This window comes from Sander vitreus, chromosome 6, assembly GCF_031162955.1.
Source record: "Sander vitreus isolate 19-12246 chromosome 6, sanVit1, whole genome shotgun sequence".
NCBI lineage: Eukaryota > Metazoa > Chordata > Actinopteri > Perciformes > Percidae > Sander > Sander vitreus.
The window spans coordinates 29,995,116-30,011,944 of NC_135860.1; the positions used below are offsets into that span (position 1 = coordinate 29,995,116).

General features: G+C 40.6%; 1 protein-coding gene across 1 annotated transcript in view; it reads left to right on the forward strand.

Moving 5' to 3' along the window:
- The window catches only part of bckdhb (branched chain keto acid dehydrogenase E1 subunit beta), a 56,899-nt gene that overhangs the window by 10,093 nt on the left and 29,977 nt on the right, over nucleotides 1–16,829 (forward strand). Inside the window, exons 5-8 of the mRNA XM_078253680.1 lie at nucleotides 577–732; nucleotides 3,194–3,302; nucleotides 10,919–11,016; nucleotides 13,205–13,315. Coding sequence (XP_078109806.1) covers nucleotides 577–732; nucleotides 3,194–3,302; nucleotides 10,919–11,016; nucleotides 13,205–13,315 — 474 coding nt within the window. The remainder of the gene's footprint in view (nucleotides 1–576; nucleotides 733–3,193; nucleotides 3,303–10,918; nucleotides 11,017–13,204; nucleotides 13,316–16,829) is intronic.

The window sequence follows — 16,829 nt, forward strand, 5'->3', positions numbered from 1 at the left end:
AGGTAAGGACTACTAGCCAGTCAGAAGCAGAGTATGAGGGCGTGCCCTGACAGTACCTAGGTAAGGACTACTAGCCAGTCAGAAGCAGAGTATGAGGGCGTGCCCTGACAGTACCTAGGTAAGGACTACTAGCCAGTCAGAAGCAGAGTATGAGGGCGTGCCATGCTAGCAGCTAGGCGAGCATTATAACGTGTGTTACAAAGTGACCACGTTTGTCTCTGAAGTAAAGGCTGGACTACAACAGAGCTGTTTGGAGCAGTTTGTGAACAGTGTTTTCTGTTGGAGATGGTAAGTCCCTTTGGGGTGGATTTTGGGCTTTTTCACTTTGTAAACCTATAGCATGCACAAAAAGATAATAAGATAATAAAGGAAAGGGGGAAAAGCCAAAAAGCACAATATGAGCACTTTAAAAACCTCATAATGTTTACAACACATTGGTGTAATTGTCTTTTTAGAGACTGAAATTTGCTGCCGTTGCAACAACAACCCAGCTGCTCCATAAGAATTGGTAAAATGTCATCTTCTTATGTCAACTATTAATGTGTGTTAACATGAATTATATTGTTCTCTTTCCAGATAGTCAATGAAGCAGCCAAGTACCGCTACCGTTCTGGCAACTTGTTTGACTGCGGCAACCTCACCATTCGGGCTCCGTGGGGGTGTGTCGGCCACGGGTCACTTTACCACTCTCAAAGCCCTGAAGCCTTCTTCGCCCACTGCCCTGGCATCAAGGTCAACCATGTGCTTTATTAAAAATCTTGACTTGTTTCCATTTTCTATATTTTCCTCTGTTTGTGCAATTTGAAAATGTCACGCCTTGCCCCAAAACATATACAAAAGTGTTCTAGCAGAACATCATGAATACAATTGAGTGTATAGAGTGGTGTGATTACGTTAGTGAAGCGCAGTCCACATTTTTAGTCATTAGGTAGAGTCAGGCCAATACAACCATAATACTGAAAGTACATCTAGAGAGGAAATACAGAACAGGAGAAATAGGCAAGGCCTATTTGTATAGCACATTTCAGCAACAGGGCAATTCAAAGTTATTTACATAAAACATCAAAGAGCGGTTAAAAACGATTAAAAAAAAAAAAAAATAAAATAAAAAAAACAGGCAGGACCATATTTCTTTACCATCTCATCCACCACGGGCCCCGCAGGATCATGTGACTTTGTACTCTTGTTACCCATACCAAGAGTGGAAGTACTTCTCTTTACCTACAATATAGCCGTTGCTATAAGGCTTTGTTTAATCAGGCAAACTTTGCAAAATCCTAAACTGTTTTCCTTTAGATTTTATCATAAAATCTGTCACACCCGCGTTGGAGAAATTCAAGTACAATAAGTACATGAATACATACAAATACTTTTGAAGGTCAGTGTTCCAACAAGTAAAGAAGGTCTTCAAGCTGAAACAACAAAATCCTGCTTCCTCATGTCTCCCAGTTGAATATTGAATATTGTTGGCACATAAAGAGGACATTTCTTCAACAAAAAAGTAGCAGAAGGACTATTTGAACTGTAATGATTTTTAGTCAATCCCCCTCTTAAATTTGATAAATTGTATTTGCTACTCGGCCCCAGGTGTATTACTAAATAGGTTTTTTTGTTTTATTCCTCTGCAACATATCCACAAAACAATGTGAAATGAGCTAAAAAAAAGTCTCAGGATCACAAAAACAGAAATGGTTCCTAGGCTTTTGCTGAGACATTTGAACGCTGCTTTTCTGAGACACGTAGTGAAGCAGTTTTCACTACAATTTCTTGAGTACTGTCAACTCCAACCTTTTCCTCAAAACGCCTCCAGGAAGCGTGACATGATGTTTTTAATTGCTATTAACTAAACCTTTAAAGAATATCTTGGCAACGGCCACAGCATCTCAAAATTAGCCCAATGCCTCCAGGTTCAACTTCATATACAGTAAGTCTTCTCCGGTGACTCTCTCCAGTCATGCTTGTTTTGGTTCCATTTACAAATGGAACACAGCAGTTTCCTGCTCCAACTCAACTAAATAAAAGTACTTAAAAACAAACTGGAGGAATTGTTGCAAGCAACTGCCTCCCAATTCAGTATGATATAACTTTAACAAGCTATGATGACTTGAATAGGAATAACGATCTTTAGAAGAAAAAAAAAGAAACGGATCACTGGGCAACGACTTGGTTGTGCAACATTGTAAACATGTAAAAAAAATATATATTTTAATTATTTTTTTGTGGCATTTTTAGGCCTTTATTTGACAGGACAGCTGCAGACATGAAAGGGGAGAGAGAGGGGGAATGACATGCAGCCAAGGGCCACAGGTCGGAGTCGAACCCGGGCCCGCTGTGTTGAGGAGTAAACCTCTATAAATGGGCGCCCGCTCTACCAACTGAGCTATCTGGGTGCCCTAGTCATATAAATTTGAGTAGCATATAAACTTGGTACTCAACGCTAAACACACCTGCAAGCTTCAGGCATATAAAAAGGCAAGAGAGAGACTGCTACGTTGAGTTTATATGTGTGAAAAGAGAAAAGTGATTCTTTCAGACACATACAGATACAGTATTCTCTGAACGCTGATAGCATCACTGAGATGAAATGAATAGCATATGCTCAAAGTAAACAAGTTAAAATGTCAAGCTATAACATCCCTCCCTGCTTTTGTCTTTTCACTGAGCATACATACTGTATAAATACTGTATAATCATCATCGTCAAAGTGTCTCGTGTGCCACAGACCAGCAATGGCTGTATGGTTTACAGCTACAGTTCATCCACTGTGAGTAACCATCGCTGAGAGCAATAAACAAGTTGTCTCCCAGCAAAGGTCAGGCTGATAAATGTTCAGCTTTGGCCCAGTGTTGTCATAAATACCATTTAAGAGATTCAGTATCTGACACAATTACAATGCCAGCAAGACAACAGTTGGTAGGAAGAGTTTAAAATCATTTCTGCGTCAGTCGTAGTCCACTCTGTACAATTTAAAAAGTTCTGTATCAAAGTCCTGACAATTAGGAGGACTGTGACCAGTTTGATGCTGTTACTTTCTTCCACTGGAGCCATTCTACATTGCACACAATGAAATGAGATGTGAAAACAAGTTCAAATATGATAACATTTAAAATTGGGATATTTTCCAGAGGTAGTAAAAGTTAAATTGTCTTAACATCATTACCGGGTCTAATAAAGTGCGTCATGTGTTCCTCAGGTTGTGATACCCCGTAGTCCAGTTCAGGCCAAAGGGCTGCTCCTCGCCTGCATCGCTGACCAGAACCCCTGCATATTCTTTGAGCCCAAGATCCTGTACAGAGCTGCAGGTAAGCGCTATTGTATGTGACTATAAATCTAAAGTCGACATGTAACTGAGCACTCAATTCAGCATCGTGCCTCAGTGGCCCTCGATTTGTTTGCGTAGGCGCCTTATTGAAAGCAAATGTTCTCCCTTTTTAGAGGTGTGATGCAAGACAAACAAACAATATGCCTGACTGCAAACAATGTGTGTTAGATCAGCAGGTCCCCAAGCGTGAAGCAGACCGTCTTAATCGGCTGAGTGTTGAATCCTCTCTCCCTCCTCTCCCTATGTGGAGGGAACATCAGTGTTAAGGCCAGCATGGCTTTAGGCAGGCTGCCGTGTAAAAAGCTGTCCACCAAAATCATAATAAACTCTTAACAGTTGTTGGCAGCTGTTGCAATACAGTACTGCCTTCGCTACAATTTGATATTCACGATTAAGACCGCATTGGAGGTTTGAAGATGATGTTTAAGCCATTTTATAGGAATGAAAGGCAGAACCAGAACAGATTGCTACTACCAGCCTCAAAGTAAAACCTCTTAATTTTCCCGCTTCGATAACAGCCAGATTAGATAGGGAAAAAATACCGCCCACTGCTGAGATTGTTTCAATTATGGCAGTAGGTTAGTGCTCATTGTCCAAAACATTTCTCATGTTACAGTGCAGTCTGACATTAAAACCACTTTCCTGCACAAGATGGAATTCACCCCAATAAACGGGGCAGCCAAATGCTCTGTGGAATCTTCAGCACGGGCTCCAGACTCAGACATGTGACTGACTGTTTATATCTTGCGCACACGTGTACAAGCACATGCCCCAGTCATACCCCTCTTCCTCTAAAGCATACGTTACCCTTGAGAGCTCCCCCTTGTCAGTTACTACCTACTCTCCCTCGTCACCTTCTCTAAACACCCACCTCATGAGCTGTTCCGATCATCACAGAGCTTGTCTAATGTTAGAGCATGGCTCACTTAAGAACAAACTCTACACAAGTCAAGGAACTGGTCATCAGTCCAACAGGCCATTCCATTTTTATAACCCCACTTCCATTATCATTCCCACAAGAATTACAAACATCCGAGGACATAATCACTCCCCTGGCCGCAGATGACGAGGAGTCAACTATGGTTATCTCCGTTGCCTTGACTGTTCAAATGATCTAATAGGATCAGCGCGGGCTGTGGATGCAATCCCTATCGAATTGCATTGTTGAATGTGCAATCACTCGAACAAAACATTCATTTTAAATGTCTTCTATCACGTGATCTAGACTTTTTATTTGTCACGGAAACGGCGGAGCTGCATGTTGGTGATCTAAGCCCTTTCACTGTTTTGTCCCCTGGTGATTGTGACTTTTTTTAGTCCCAGATCCACTGGCAGGGGTTGGGGTTTAGCGACAATCTTCAAAAATTGCTATAAATGCCGTCAATTGCCAGTTGATAAGTACACTAGTTTTGAGCTGCAAGCATTTAAGGTTGATTTGTCCTGCCCACTGATTTGTGCACTGGTGTACAGTCGGTACGGAAAGTATTCAGACCCCTTTACATTTTTAAAGTTTCATTGCAGCCATTTGCTAAAATCAAAAAAGTTCATTTTATTTCTCATTAATGTACACTCAGCACCCCATCTTGACAGAAAAAACAGAAATGTAGAAATGTTTGCAAATTTATTAAAAAAGAAAAACTGAAATATCACATGGTCATAAGTATTCAGACCCTTTGCTCAGTATTGAGTAGAAGCACCCTTTTGAGCTAGTACAGCCATGAGTCTTCTTGGGAATGATGCAACACATTTTTCACACCTGGATTTGGGGATCCTCTGCCATTCTTCCTTGCAGATCCTCTCCAGTTCCGTCAAGAATGGTCACAGAGTTGTTCCGAAGCCACTCCTTTGTTATTTTAGCTGTGTGCTTAGGGTCATTGTCTTGTTGGAAGGTGAACCTTCGGCCCAGTCTGAGGTCCTGAGCACTCTGGATGAGGTTTTCTTCCAGGATATCTCTGTACTTGGCCACATTCATCTTTCCTTTAATTGCAACCAGTCATCCTGTCCCTGCAGCTGAAAAACACCCCCATAGCATGATGCTGCCACCACCATGTTTCACTGTTGGGATTGTATTGGGCAGGTGATGAGCAGTGCCTGGTTTTCTCCACACATACCGCTTAGAATTAACGCCAAAAAGTTCAATCTTGGTCTCATCAGACCATAGAATCTTATTTCTCACAGTCTGGGAGTCCTTCATGTGTTTTTTGGCAAACTCTATGCAGGCTTTCATGTCTTGCACTGAGGAGAGGCTTCTGTCGGGCCACTCTGCCATAAAGCCCCGACTGGTGGAGGGCTGCAGTGATAGTTGACTTTGTGGAACTTTCTCCCATCTCCCTACTGCATCTCTGGAGCTCAGCCCCAGTGATCTTTTGGGTTCTCTCTCTCTCACCAAGGCTCTTCTCCCACGATTGCTCAGTTTGGCTGGACGGCCAGGTCTAGGAAGAGTTCTGGTCGTCCCAAACTTCTTCCATTTAAGGATTATGGAGGCTACTGTGCTCTTAGGAACCTTGAGTGCTGCAGAAATTCTTTTGTAACCTTGGCCAGATCTGTGCCTTGCCACAATTCTGTCTCTGAGCTCCTTGGGCAGTTCCTTCGACCTCATGATTCTCGTTTGCTCTGACATGCACTGTGAGCTGTAAGGTCTTATATGGACAGGTGTGTGCCTTTCCTAATCAAGTCCAATCAGTTTACTTAAACACAGCAGGACTCCAATGAAGGAGTAGAACCATCTCAAGGAGGATCAGAAGAAATGGACAGCATGTGAGTTAAATATGAGTGTCGCAGCAAAGGGTCTGAATACTTATGACCATGTGATATTTCAGTTTTTCTTTTTTAATAAATTTGCAAAAATTTCTACATTTGTTTTTTTTTTGTCAAGATGGGGTGCTGAGTGTACATTAATGAGAAATAAAATGAACTTTTTTTGATTTTAGCAAATGGCTGCAATGAAACAAAGAGTGAAAAATTTAAAGGGGTCTGAATACTTTCCGTACCCACTGTATACACCCCCAAAGTACAATAAGGAATTTATCAGTGAATTTGCTGAGTTTCTATCCTTGATTGTGCCCAACTCGGATAAGATTTTAATCCTTTTAATATCCATGTCTGTTGTCCATCAAAGCCTTTAGTTAGCCACTTTCTATAACTTGTGGACTCATTCAATCTGACTCAGTCTGTAACTGGTCCCACACACATGGTCATACACTGGATCTTGTTTTATCATTAGGTTTTCCTGTTTTAACTATTGAGCTGGATGTTGCTAGTCTATCTGACCATAAACCTGTGATATTTAATGCATCACTGCTAGGCAATTTTCTGATGCTTTTATAGCTTGTCCTTTTGCTAGCCCTACAGAGATAACCTCCGCCTCATTGTCTACAGATGAGCTAGTTACTCGGTTTAATACCACTGTCACAGATGTTCTTGATATTGTTGCCCCTTTTAAACTGAAGTGACCCAAAGTCAAAGCCCAACCTTGGCTTAACAGTGAGACTCGTGCCCTTATACAAAAGTGTAGAAAAGCAGAGAGGAAATGGAAATAAGAAACTGCAAGTGTCCTATGAGATACTGAGAGATCACCAGGTATCCTACCAACGCCTTGTCAAAGCATCTAAAGCAAAGCATTTTTCTGATATAGCTAAAAATGCACATAGCCCTAACATTTTGTTTAGTGCAATAAATACTGCACCAAATCATGCTATTGCACTCCCTGATGCTACGTTTGAAGTCACAGAACAATTTTTGAGCTTTTTTATCAACAAGGTTGACACTATCAGATCTTGTATTTCACCTACTGATCATGACCCTTCTAAATCAATCCTATGCCCTGCTTCTCTGAATTGTTTTGTGCCTGTGGCCCTGTCAGAATTGATGCATATTGTATCACACATGAAACCTACCTATTCATCTTCAGATATTGTCCGTTGTCGTCTTTTGAAAGAGGTATTTGATACTATTGGTCCCAGCCTCTTGTCTGTAATAAATAGCTCTCTTATGAATGGCACAATCCCATCTAGCTTTAAACATGCTGTGGTTCAGCCTCTAATTAAAAAACCCAACCTTGACCCTACTGATTGTAACAGCTTTAGGCCTATTTCTAAATTATTGTTATTTCGGTCTGGTTTCAGAGTAAACAATAGCACAGAAACAGCACTTCTTAAAGTGCTAAATGATTTATTGCTTTTCGGTGACGGAGGAAATTGTGCTATTTTACTCTTGCTGGACCTTAGTGCTGCATTTGACACTGATCATGCCATCTTGTTGGATCGCCTTCAGCATAGGGTAGGGAACCAGGCTGTTGCTATACAGTGGTTCAATTCTTATTTAAAATATAGAACCTTTGGGGGTTGCCTCTAGCTCACCCAGTAAGAGCGTGCGCCCCATGTAGGCTGAGTCCTTTGCAGCAGCCCGGGTTCAAAACCCCTCTCTTTCCCTCGCCCTTTCCTGTTTATCCCCTGTCACTATTGAATAAAGGGAAAAGCCCCAAAAAATAATCTTAAAAAGAAAATATATATATATATATATATATATATAACCTTTTCTGTTGAAATTGGAAATATCTAATCGCCTAATCAGTTCCTTTTAGCTATTCCACAGTCTCGGATGAAAACAAAGGGTGATCGGGCCTTCTTCATTGTGGCCCCGAGACTCAAACAACAACAAACAAACTTCCCATTCATATTAGGTCCTCCTCTACTGCCGAGATTTTTAAGTCTCGTCTTAAAACACATTTTTATTCTTTGGCTTATGATTTAGTTTAGGGACATTTGTATAGAAGTGTGTTGTTTGTATGATGTTCATTGTGTCTATATTTGTATTGTCTTCCTTTTTGTTTTTATAACATAACTTTGTACAGCATTTTGTTCAGCTTAGGTTGGTTTTAAATGTGCTCTATAAATAAATTGACTTGACTTGACAAAGGGAGTGCCTCCAATCATCACATCTCCCTCAGTTCTTGAGTTTATTTAAATCAAAGAGCAATAAAATCGATACATTTTAAGGCCTACTCACAGCAAAATTAGTTTACTCATCCTATATATTTGGTTGTAGAAGCTTTGTGACGACTACTCAGAAAAAGGAAAGCAAAAAAAAAGAAAAGAAAATACTGTAGCTAGCAATCGGGAAATTGATTTTCCAGTCTCCTGCTGACTCTGCTAACCTCTTGCTGACTCTGATAGCCTGGGCTAGCTACTTAAAAAAAAAAAGACATCAGAGTAAACACAGAGGAAAAGGTGGAGAAGATGAGCTTAAGCTAGCAAGACCATCTCTGCGGCCATCTCATAACTAAGAGTCGCCCATCAGGATAGAGAAATCAACTTCCCAGTCTCCTGCTCACTCTGCCAGCCTGTCCAGTCAGGTTTCTGAGTGGAAGCATCTGAGTAGACACGGAGGAAAAGGTGATGCTATCAGCTACAACCTTTGGCTGCTGCCCCATCAAGCGGGGACCATCTCTGCGTCCATCTCCGTCTCTGCATCGGAGGGGGTGCCAAGGCGGGTGTGGAGGAGTTGAACACCGACTGTGGCTTCTCTGCTGGGCATCCTGCTAGCCAGCAGCCAGGCGTCGGACGCTGAGCTGGGCGGCCTCCGTGCCTGTGTCTGTTCCCAGCGGGAAGTCGCGAACTGTGGTGGCCTTTCGCCGAGACTTGGCTGGATCCTGGAGTGCAGATGCCATTCAACCGGGTTACTCTTTGTGCCTATCTGACGGCCACATTCTGTTTCATGATGAATCATGCACTTGTTCAAGTATAGGATAATATTTCAATGGAATTGTACCTTGTACGATTTAATATGACAAATAAAATTGATTGATTGTACCATTCTTCCTGTCTCATAATTAACTGCCAATCAGTCCTCCTGTGTGGAGCAGTTTTTTGATGTGGTTCAGCAGGGCAACCAAGACCAGGTGTCTTGAGTTCTTGGCAGTGTTTTTGTTTGCATCGTTGCTCAGTTGATACGGATCTCGGTTTGTTAGCCTCTTGGGAAGTGATGAGTCACATATTACATCAGTAATATGCTGTATGTAAGAGAGACCTCTCTTACATGCTTGCAGCATTTCCCAAAAGAACTGATGTCCAAATATAATAGATACATACTGTAGATAAAATACAAGATATGGATCAGTCAATCAAGTCAACATGAGTGTTGAGACATGTTTTAAGAGGATGCTGCTGTTGCTGACCAGCTGCTTATGGCAACATATCACTTTATGGTTCCACCCACATTAACACATGGCCCCTTCCCCTATTTAGTTTCTGGCTAGTTTTAATTAAAAGATTATTTATGTTTTGAAAGCTGTATGACGAACCACTCATCCATCTCCATCTCACACAGGGGGTTTCTTAGTACCGGTAGCGTTTCAGGAGTTATTTTGATTTCCTAAAGGGGCAGAGCCAGCCAGCTCTCGTGCCAGGTCCACATGCTTCTAATGATCTGTGCATGGATTATGAAGTCATGTTTTTAATTGCAGCAACCTCTCTTTTCTTGTGCAGAAGAGGACAAAAACCACACATTTGTCTCATCAAGGCCATACTGTTTTGTGTGGCCTGACATTCCACGTATTACACCATAACCCAGATTGTATAATTCAGTTTTAAAATTCTTCATTATTCCACTCTAAAGGCCTATTTTCTGTCTCGTCTGGAAGCCTAAATCAGGAGTTGTGTATGATTCACTCAAGCCTTTTATGTTGTTTTAATATAGTGAGTTGTCAGGATGGGCAGTTTTTCTTTCCTTTACAGCTTCTCAAATGTTTGAAAGGATCATGGAAGTCCTTAAAGGTTTCCAGAAAGATCTCAAACCCAGCGTCTCCCCAGAGTATTATTACTCTGCCGAATTGTAAATTTGACTTCATGCGTTGCCATGTAGGAATGCTTTCAGCAGTTCGGTTCAGAGTCCACTCACACTTTAAAATCCTATGCTGTGCGTGTTTTGCAGCCAAAACCATAATGGTGAATGAGATTCAAAGATAGGTAAAGTACTGCATTTAGTGATAATATGTTGTGTCTGGGCAGTATAAATATTGCTAATAAGCTACATGTTTAAAAGTTATGGCAGATTGAGTTCATGATACATTTTTGTATTATAATGAATCCCATGACCATGCTTCAGTTTTCCAAGACATTATTAACTATTATTCAAACCATATTTTTACATGCTCTTGACTTGGGTTCAAAGATGGACTGCCCCCCCCTTTTTTTGGACCGATGCCCCGTTTATGTGGCCCCTTTTCTGATTGATATCCCATCCCAATAATGTTTTGTTTTTAAAATTAAACAGGGTTATGAGCTTGTTGCTGGCAAAAGATATCATTAGGTCATGCATCAGATTGTGCTGATAAATGCACTCTGTCTTTGGGGAGAGATGAGGTTCTGGAAAAAGCATGACAAAGCATTTGACATGGGACCAGATAAAATGTTGTAGGGTAGTAATTGTGTTCTTTGACGGTCTGTCATTTCACCAGTTTGTCATGAAAACCGCAGGGTGCATAGTGTTCAGAATCGACCTATGTCTGTTTTGTGTGTGAGCTTGCCTCTAATGTGTTTGCACTTTAAGCACTGATGGAATATTAATCTGTCGTTGGATGTGTGTGTGTTTCCTCAGTGGAGCAGGTTCCCGTGGAGTCCTACACCGTCCCACTCTCGCAGGCCGAGATCCTACAGGAAGGAAGTGATGTCACTCTGGTTGCCTGGGGGACACAGGTAGGCGTTCCTGCGCATCACTGGCAGACTCAGTGGGTTCCATGAGCAGTTTAAAGTTGTCATCTATCTTTGGATGATTTTCCATGGCCACAGGAAAAAATCAGTCCAGTCTTATCTCCACTTAATGACGTTTAACGCCACAGAGGCAAGCAGTGGATTCACTTTAAGTCTATCACAAGCCCCCCTCTGCCCCAGCGGGGTCTCTCAGCCGGCAGTCTGTGGCTATATCTGCCCACATCATCAAGGCTGTTCTTGGCATGCATGTCTGCCGCACGCTTTCCATTGTAGCCTTTCTTTTCATCCGAGATAATTTTTTTTTCTTTCTGCACCTTGGTATCACGGTGCCTGTAACTCACCAGGAGTCATCTCTGACTTTGATTGTACCCGGCATCTTCAATAGGCTTATCCAGGCCATAATGTACCTGGAGCACAGGAGGGGGGTCTGAGGGGTATTGAAGGAAAACGTCTCCATTAAATCCGGTATTATTGTTGAAGGGTGGAACGAGAAAAACAGGGATCCAGTGAAGTAGTGGAAAGCATGGCGTTCCTTTTATTTTTTAGAATGCCACTCTTCTTTCCCACCTCATTACTCCCCTCATCTGTCAGCCCTGTGCTGATGAGAGAGTGGAGTGAAAGGATGAGTGCCCAGTCCTCACTTGTGATCACCCAAACAGAGGACGTTTTCCCCCCTAGTCTTAACAGTCTCTCTATTAATGAGTTCTCCCTCAGAGAGATCCACTTTATCTGCTGGAAATAATGTAATGGCAGCACCATTCCATAATAAATGCTTAACAGTTATTGAGATTATTTGTAAGCTTGAGGCCAGGGCCTGTATCTTTCAAACTGGTTTTACTGTTATGAAAACTCTTCTAGTTGTGATAATTCAGATTGATCCCAGTGGTTGTTATTTTGAAGTAGTGAGTGCCTGCCAGTAAACATGGACTCAGTACACAAATGATGAATTAATGGGAATCACATGTTTTGAGTTTTAAATAGCTATTTTCAACTTTCTGTTTATTAGGCACTGATATCCGAGAGGCTGTGCATTCCTCAGCAGCAAATACTTAAACACATAAAAAACAATGCTCTATCATTATTCTCTTTTTTGCCTCCTGTGTACCAGCAGAGCATTTAAAAAGTAGGTAATGCGAATGTTAAGTTACAAAATACCTGCTTGAACAGTGCGTTTTGAAATTCTCATACATTGTTGCATTTAAAGATACATGTGTAATACACAGTACATCGTAGGGCTGTGAAACTTCTTATGAGTTGTGGGGGGAGAAAGGAATACGCATTTGTTTTGTCAAACTACCAAATTCAAAGCAAACTCGTATTGCAGTTTATGATGCAATTACAATACTTGTATCTCAATATGTTTTGAGAGTAATTTTGCAGCATTTCTGCATGTCGTTGATGCATTTACATGATTCAAGATTAGTTTGTTTTGGGGCATTTTGAATCAGTTCTGCTTGAGTTCTGATAAGTATTGCAGCATCTGAAAGTAACATGAGCATGTACCAGGCACCTTTTTAGTGTATGCCTTAGGGCTGGGACGATATGCTTTTGTCCGGATTTGATTCTTTCACGATACATGGTCGCCGATTCAGTTTGTATCGCGACTTTCATTTATTGCGATTCTAGAGGTATTGCACATTTTTTTTCTCCTTCTTTAAAAAAAAAAAACAGAAGTTGAGAAATACACTTCTGGAGACAGTATATCATGAGGCATTTCAAAAAATTCTTTTCTAAGAAGAATGCACATCACGTGTCAGTCAGTCTGACATTTATTTCATTTGTAGAAGAAGAAGTACGTAACACGTACATTTTTTTTATTGTTTAGCATTTTCTGCTTTCGCTCCGTTTTGCTGGAAACGGATATGAAGTAGTCGCTGTCAACGGTACCTTATAAACAGAAAATATTTAGGGGACTCATTGGTAAAAAAAACAACTTTAGATTCTAGGGAAAAGAATCGATTTTAAAAATCGTTGCAAAAAGAATGACGTTACACATGATTTTCGATATTTTTTTTCCCACCCCTAGTACGCCTACTAGAATTGAAAGACACATAACGCACAACAGATGTAGGACAGGAGTTTATGTTGTAGCAGGAGTGATATCCTAGCCAAACTAAACTGCATTAGCTCAATAGATTTAAAGGCTTTCCTCCTCTTTTCTTTTTCCATTTAGATCCATGTGATGAGGGAGGTGGCCAACATGGCTCAAGAGAAACTGGGAGTGTCCTGCGAGCTCATCGATCTGCAGACCATCCTGCCCTGGGACACCGAAACTGTTTGTAAGGTAACAGAAACACACATGCAATCCCCAACACCGCAGTCTTGAGAAAAATGCATCTCAAAACTGGGAACAGCATCAAGTAAAGGAAGAGTCTCACGCTCATTGTCTGCTGAGAAACTTTTTCATTTATTTTTGTGGCATTTCTTTGTGGTGCATATTGATCAATATTCTAAAAAAATATGCTTGTATCATAGTCTGTTTATATCTCTGTTTTCATCTTTGGTCACAGACTGTGTAGCCATGTTCTGCACCCCCAAGTGATTACACTTCAATAGATCATTTAGATCATCATTTGGCATGAATAATGTTGCCATTGAAAAGTTGTTAATTGGAATTACTGTAGATGTGTTGATTGTGGTGCAGAGGCAATGTCCCTCTGGACTGTGTGCTTCTCTTTGGTGCTTGATAAAGAGGATTTTTTCCACAGCTGGTAAGGCTTGACTCCTAGTTTATGTTGCCGCAGCTTTATTCAAGCTATGGCAATCACCAAACCAAAACAGTTTATTTGGGAAGGCTTTGAGATGCTTTCCAGTAGGTATTCCATCTTCATTTATTTTGAAATGAGGCAAGGAGCACAACACAAGACAGTTTGGGGAGTAGTGGCATCTTTCATGGTCACCACTGGCGAGTGTCAGTAGACAAAACTTGCATGAGAGACTCTGATGTTTTGAAAATTACCCTTGGATATGAAAACCGAGGTGCGTCTCAAGGCAGACCTCAAGGAGCTTTACAGTGTATAAACGTCCTCTCCACTCTCTCAGGACACTGCTTTTCCAATGGCTCTTGAATTTGGCATACTGTCCCGTGTCCTCTTGTGTCAACACGGCTGCTTTTTGCAGCTTAATCACCGGATACATTTTGATTTGGCATATTTATTGTCCAATTTTCATGCTCCTCTGGTGGAACATACAACTTTGTCGGTGAGCACCACGCTGCTCCTGCTGCCAAGCAAATCTTATAACCAACAGTTAAAGCACAGGATGAAATTGTGGTAGGAGGGTAGTAATTTAACAGGGAGTCCATTGGAACTGAGGGCAGAGACTGTAGTATTGTGCTGCCGCTGAAGGACTTTCAACTTGAAGTGAGCAGTAGTCAGTTACAGACTGTTTGCTCAAAGAGGGGACTTCTCAAGTAAATGTGGTATTTTTTTGAAGTAGCTTCCCATTAAAACCGCTGCCATGAAATTGAATAGAGTGTTTATGTGCTGCTCAGTGGGCCTTATGCCAGGCCTGCCACCTCGGGCTCTTCTTGTCATTTCCTCCAACTAAATGCCCTCTCGAATGTCTGTCGATGTCAAACCCATAAACCAATTTTCCCTCAACCCTGTCTCTCACACACACACACACACACACACACACACACACACACACACACACACACACACACACACACACACACACACACACACACACACACACACACATTTGGCAGTTAAATCACTGTTTTTGTACACTGATACACGGGTATCCCTAGAGTTTTTTTCCTGCCATGTTTGCTGGATGAGCACAGAAAGAGCCTTTTTTTTAATCAAGCTATTATCAAATCTCAGTGAAGGCACATCATCAATTCCAGGATAAACCATGATTCTCATCGCCCAGACTAATGCAATATTGCATTAAGAGCCTTTATTTTATCTTTTAATTAATCTGAATGGAGTAGACAAATATGTAGATGTGCATTAGTCAGAATGAAAACAAATGTTAATGCTACGGTGTTGTCCAGCTTTTATAAGACGATACAAATAAAAGGTGGCGGAATCAACACTGGTTTGATGACAAAGCATCAATACAATATACAGTAGTGTCCTGTTTCTTTGATGCATAAAAGGGCGAAGGCTGAATGCATTAGGCTGACATAACCGCTGGCGCATGGTAGACCATGTCTGTCATTGTTTATTTGCAATGTTTGGTCATGAACTTTGCCCGTGTTTCTGCCACCTCTTTAAGATATATCTGTGGGTTGCAGATGCTCTTTGACTTGCATACAAAGGGTTAGTACGTGTGATCTCTGTTTGTTGTCTATTTAGCAAATCATGGAATGAGTTAGATCTAAAAACAATTAGTCCATTCATTTCAATTAATAGAAATGTAATCACCATAAACGGTGTTGATAATCGAGCCGTTGCATGAATTATTTTTTTATGCGAAAGTTAAAAAATAAAAATAAAAGTCAAGCTCAGGATTAGCAGATTTTCGGTTTTATATTATTGTAAATTGAATATATTTTAGTTTTTGACTGTTGGTTGGACGAAACAAGCAAATTGAAGATGTCACCTTGGGCTCCGGGAAATTGTGATGGGTATTTTTTATGATTTTCTGACAATTTATAGACCAAACAATAACTCGATTAATGGGGGAAATAATTTTCAGATAAAATAATTGTTAGTTGCAGTCCGTGAATGAGTGCAATCACCTTCATTCATTCAGTGTAATTCTGAAAACCTTTTTGAAAAGTTATTTAGCTGATTATATTTTGTCATTGACAAAACAAATTATACTGATATAATTATTACTGTATTAGCCCCTGTCTCAAGGATATACTCCAAAATTTAAAGGAATAGCAAATAGTTACATGGTTTTATTTATACCACATTGATTGCCTTCACAGGCAGAAATGTTGGGCCTGTGCTTCAGCCCTTTACCGCCATGCATGCACATTCTGATGAAAATATAATGCATAAAATAAGAAACGCAGCCCTTTGTGTCCTCAATAACCCTGCACAGTGGTGCCCTAAGTACTGGGTGCTGCACAGCTGCTCTGGGCTGCCATGACATCAGATGGTTCTGTGGCTGCAGCTCTGCTGAGGCTCAGACATTTGGATGATTTCGATGGACAGCAACCCACCCATGCAGAACTAGTTTAAGTGGAATACCTATATATAGTACAGCACCATTCTAGGGTTACAGGCAATGATTATTTCCTTTACAGATTAAACAGTTTTTATGATGAATGTCAGAAAATAGTGAAACGGTTGCATCGCAAGTTCAAAGTGTCCAGTGTGATGTTTTCAAATTGCCTGTTTTGTCTGGCCAGCAGTTCAAAACCCAAGGATATTAAAATAACAATTATTTATATTTATATATATATATAATATATAATATATATATCCCTGATTATAAGACAAATATTAGACAACCCTTATTTTGAAACGTAGAAGTAAAAGGTAAAATATTACCATTTTATTAAACATTTTTAGGGCTGACCAACTCTAACAGACACACTATACTGTATGTGGCAACATTAAGACTACAAACGACATAAGGAAACGTATATTATAAATATACATATAAATATAGAATATATTTAGTTGTGAATACAAATATATTACAAACCCCTTCTTATATTTGGCCAAATACGGTATTTGAGCGGTTGACTAATAGTCTCAACCCGACAGAGTTTGCATATTACTGCACACACTACGACATCAGTGGTCAGCAAGTATGAATTTTATTCTTTCTTGGACATATATTAGCTCAATCTGGGCCTTTTCTAATACCTGATGATGGTAGACCATAAT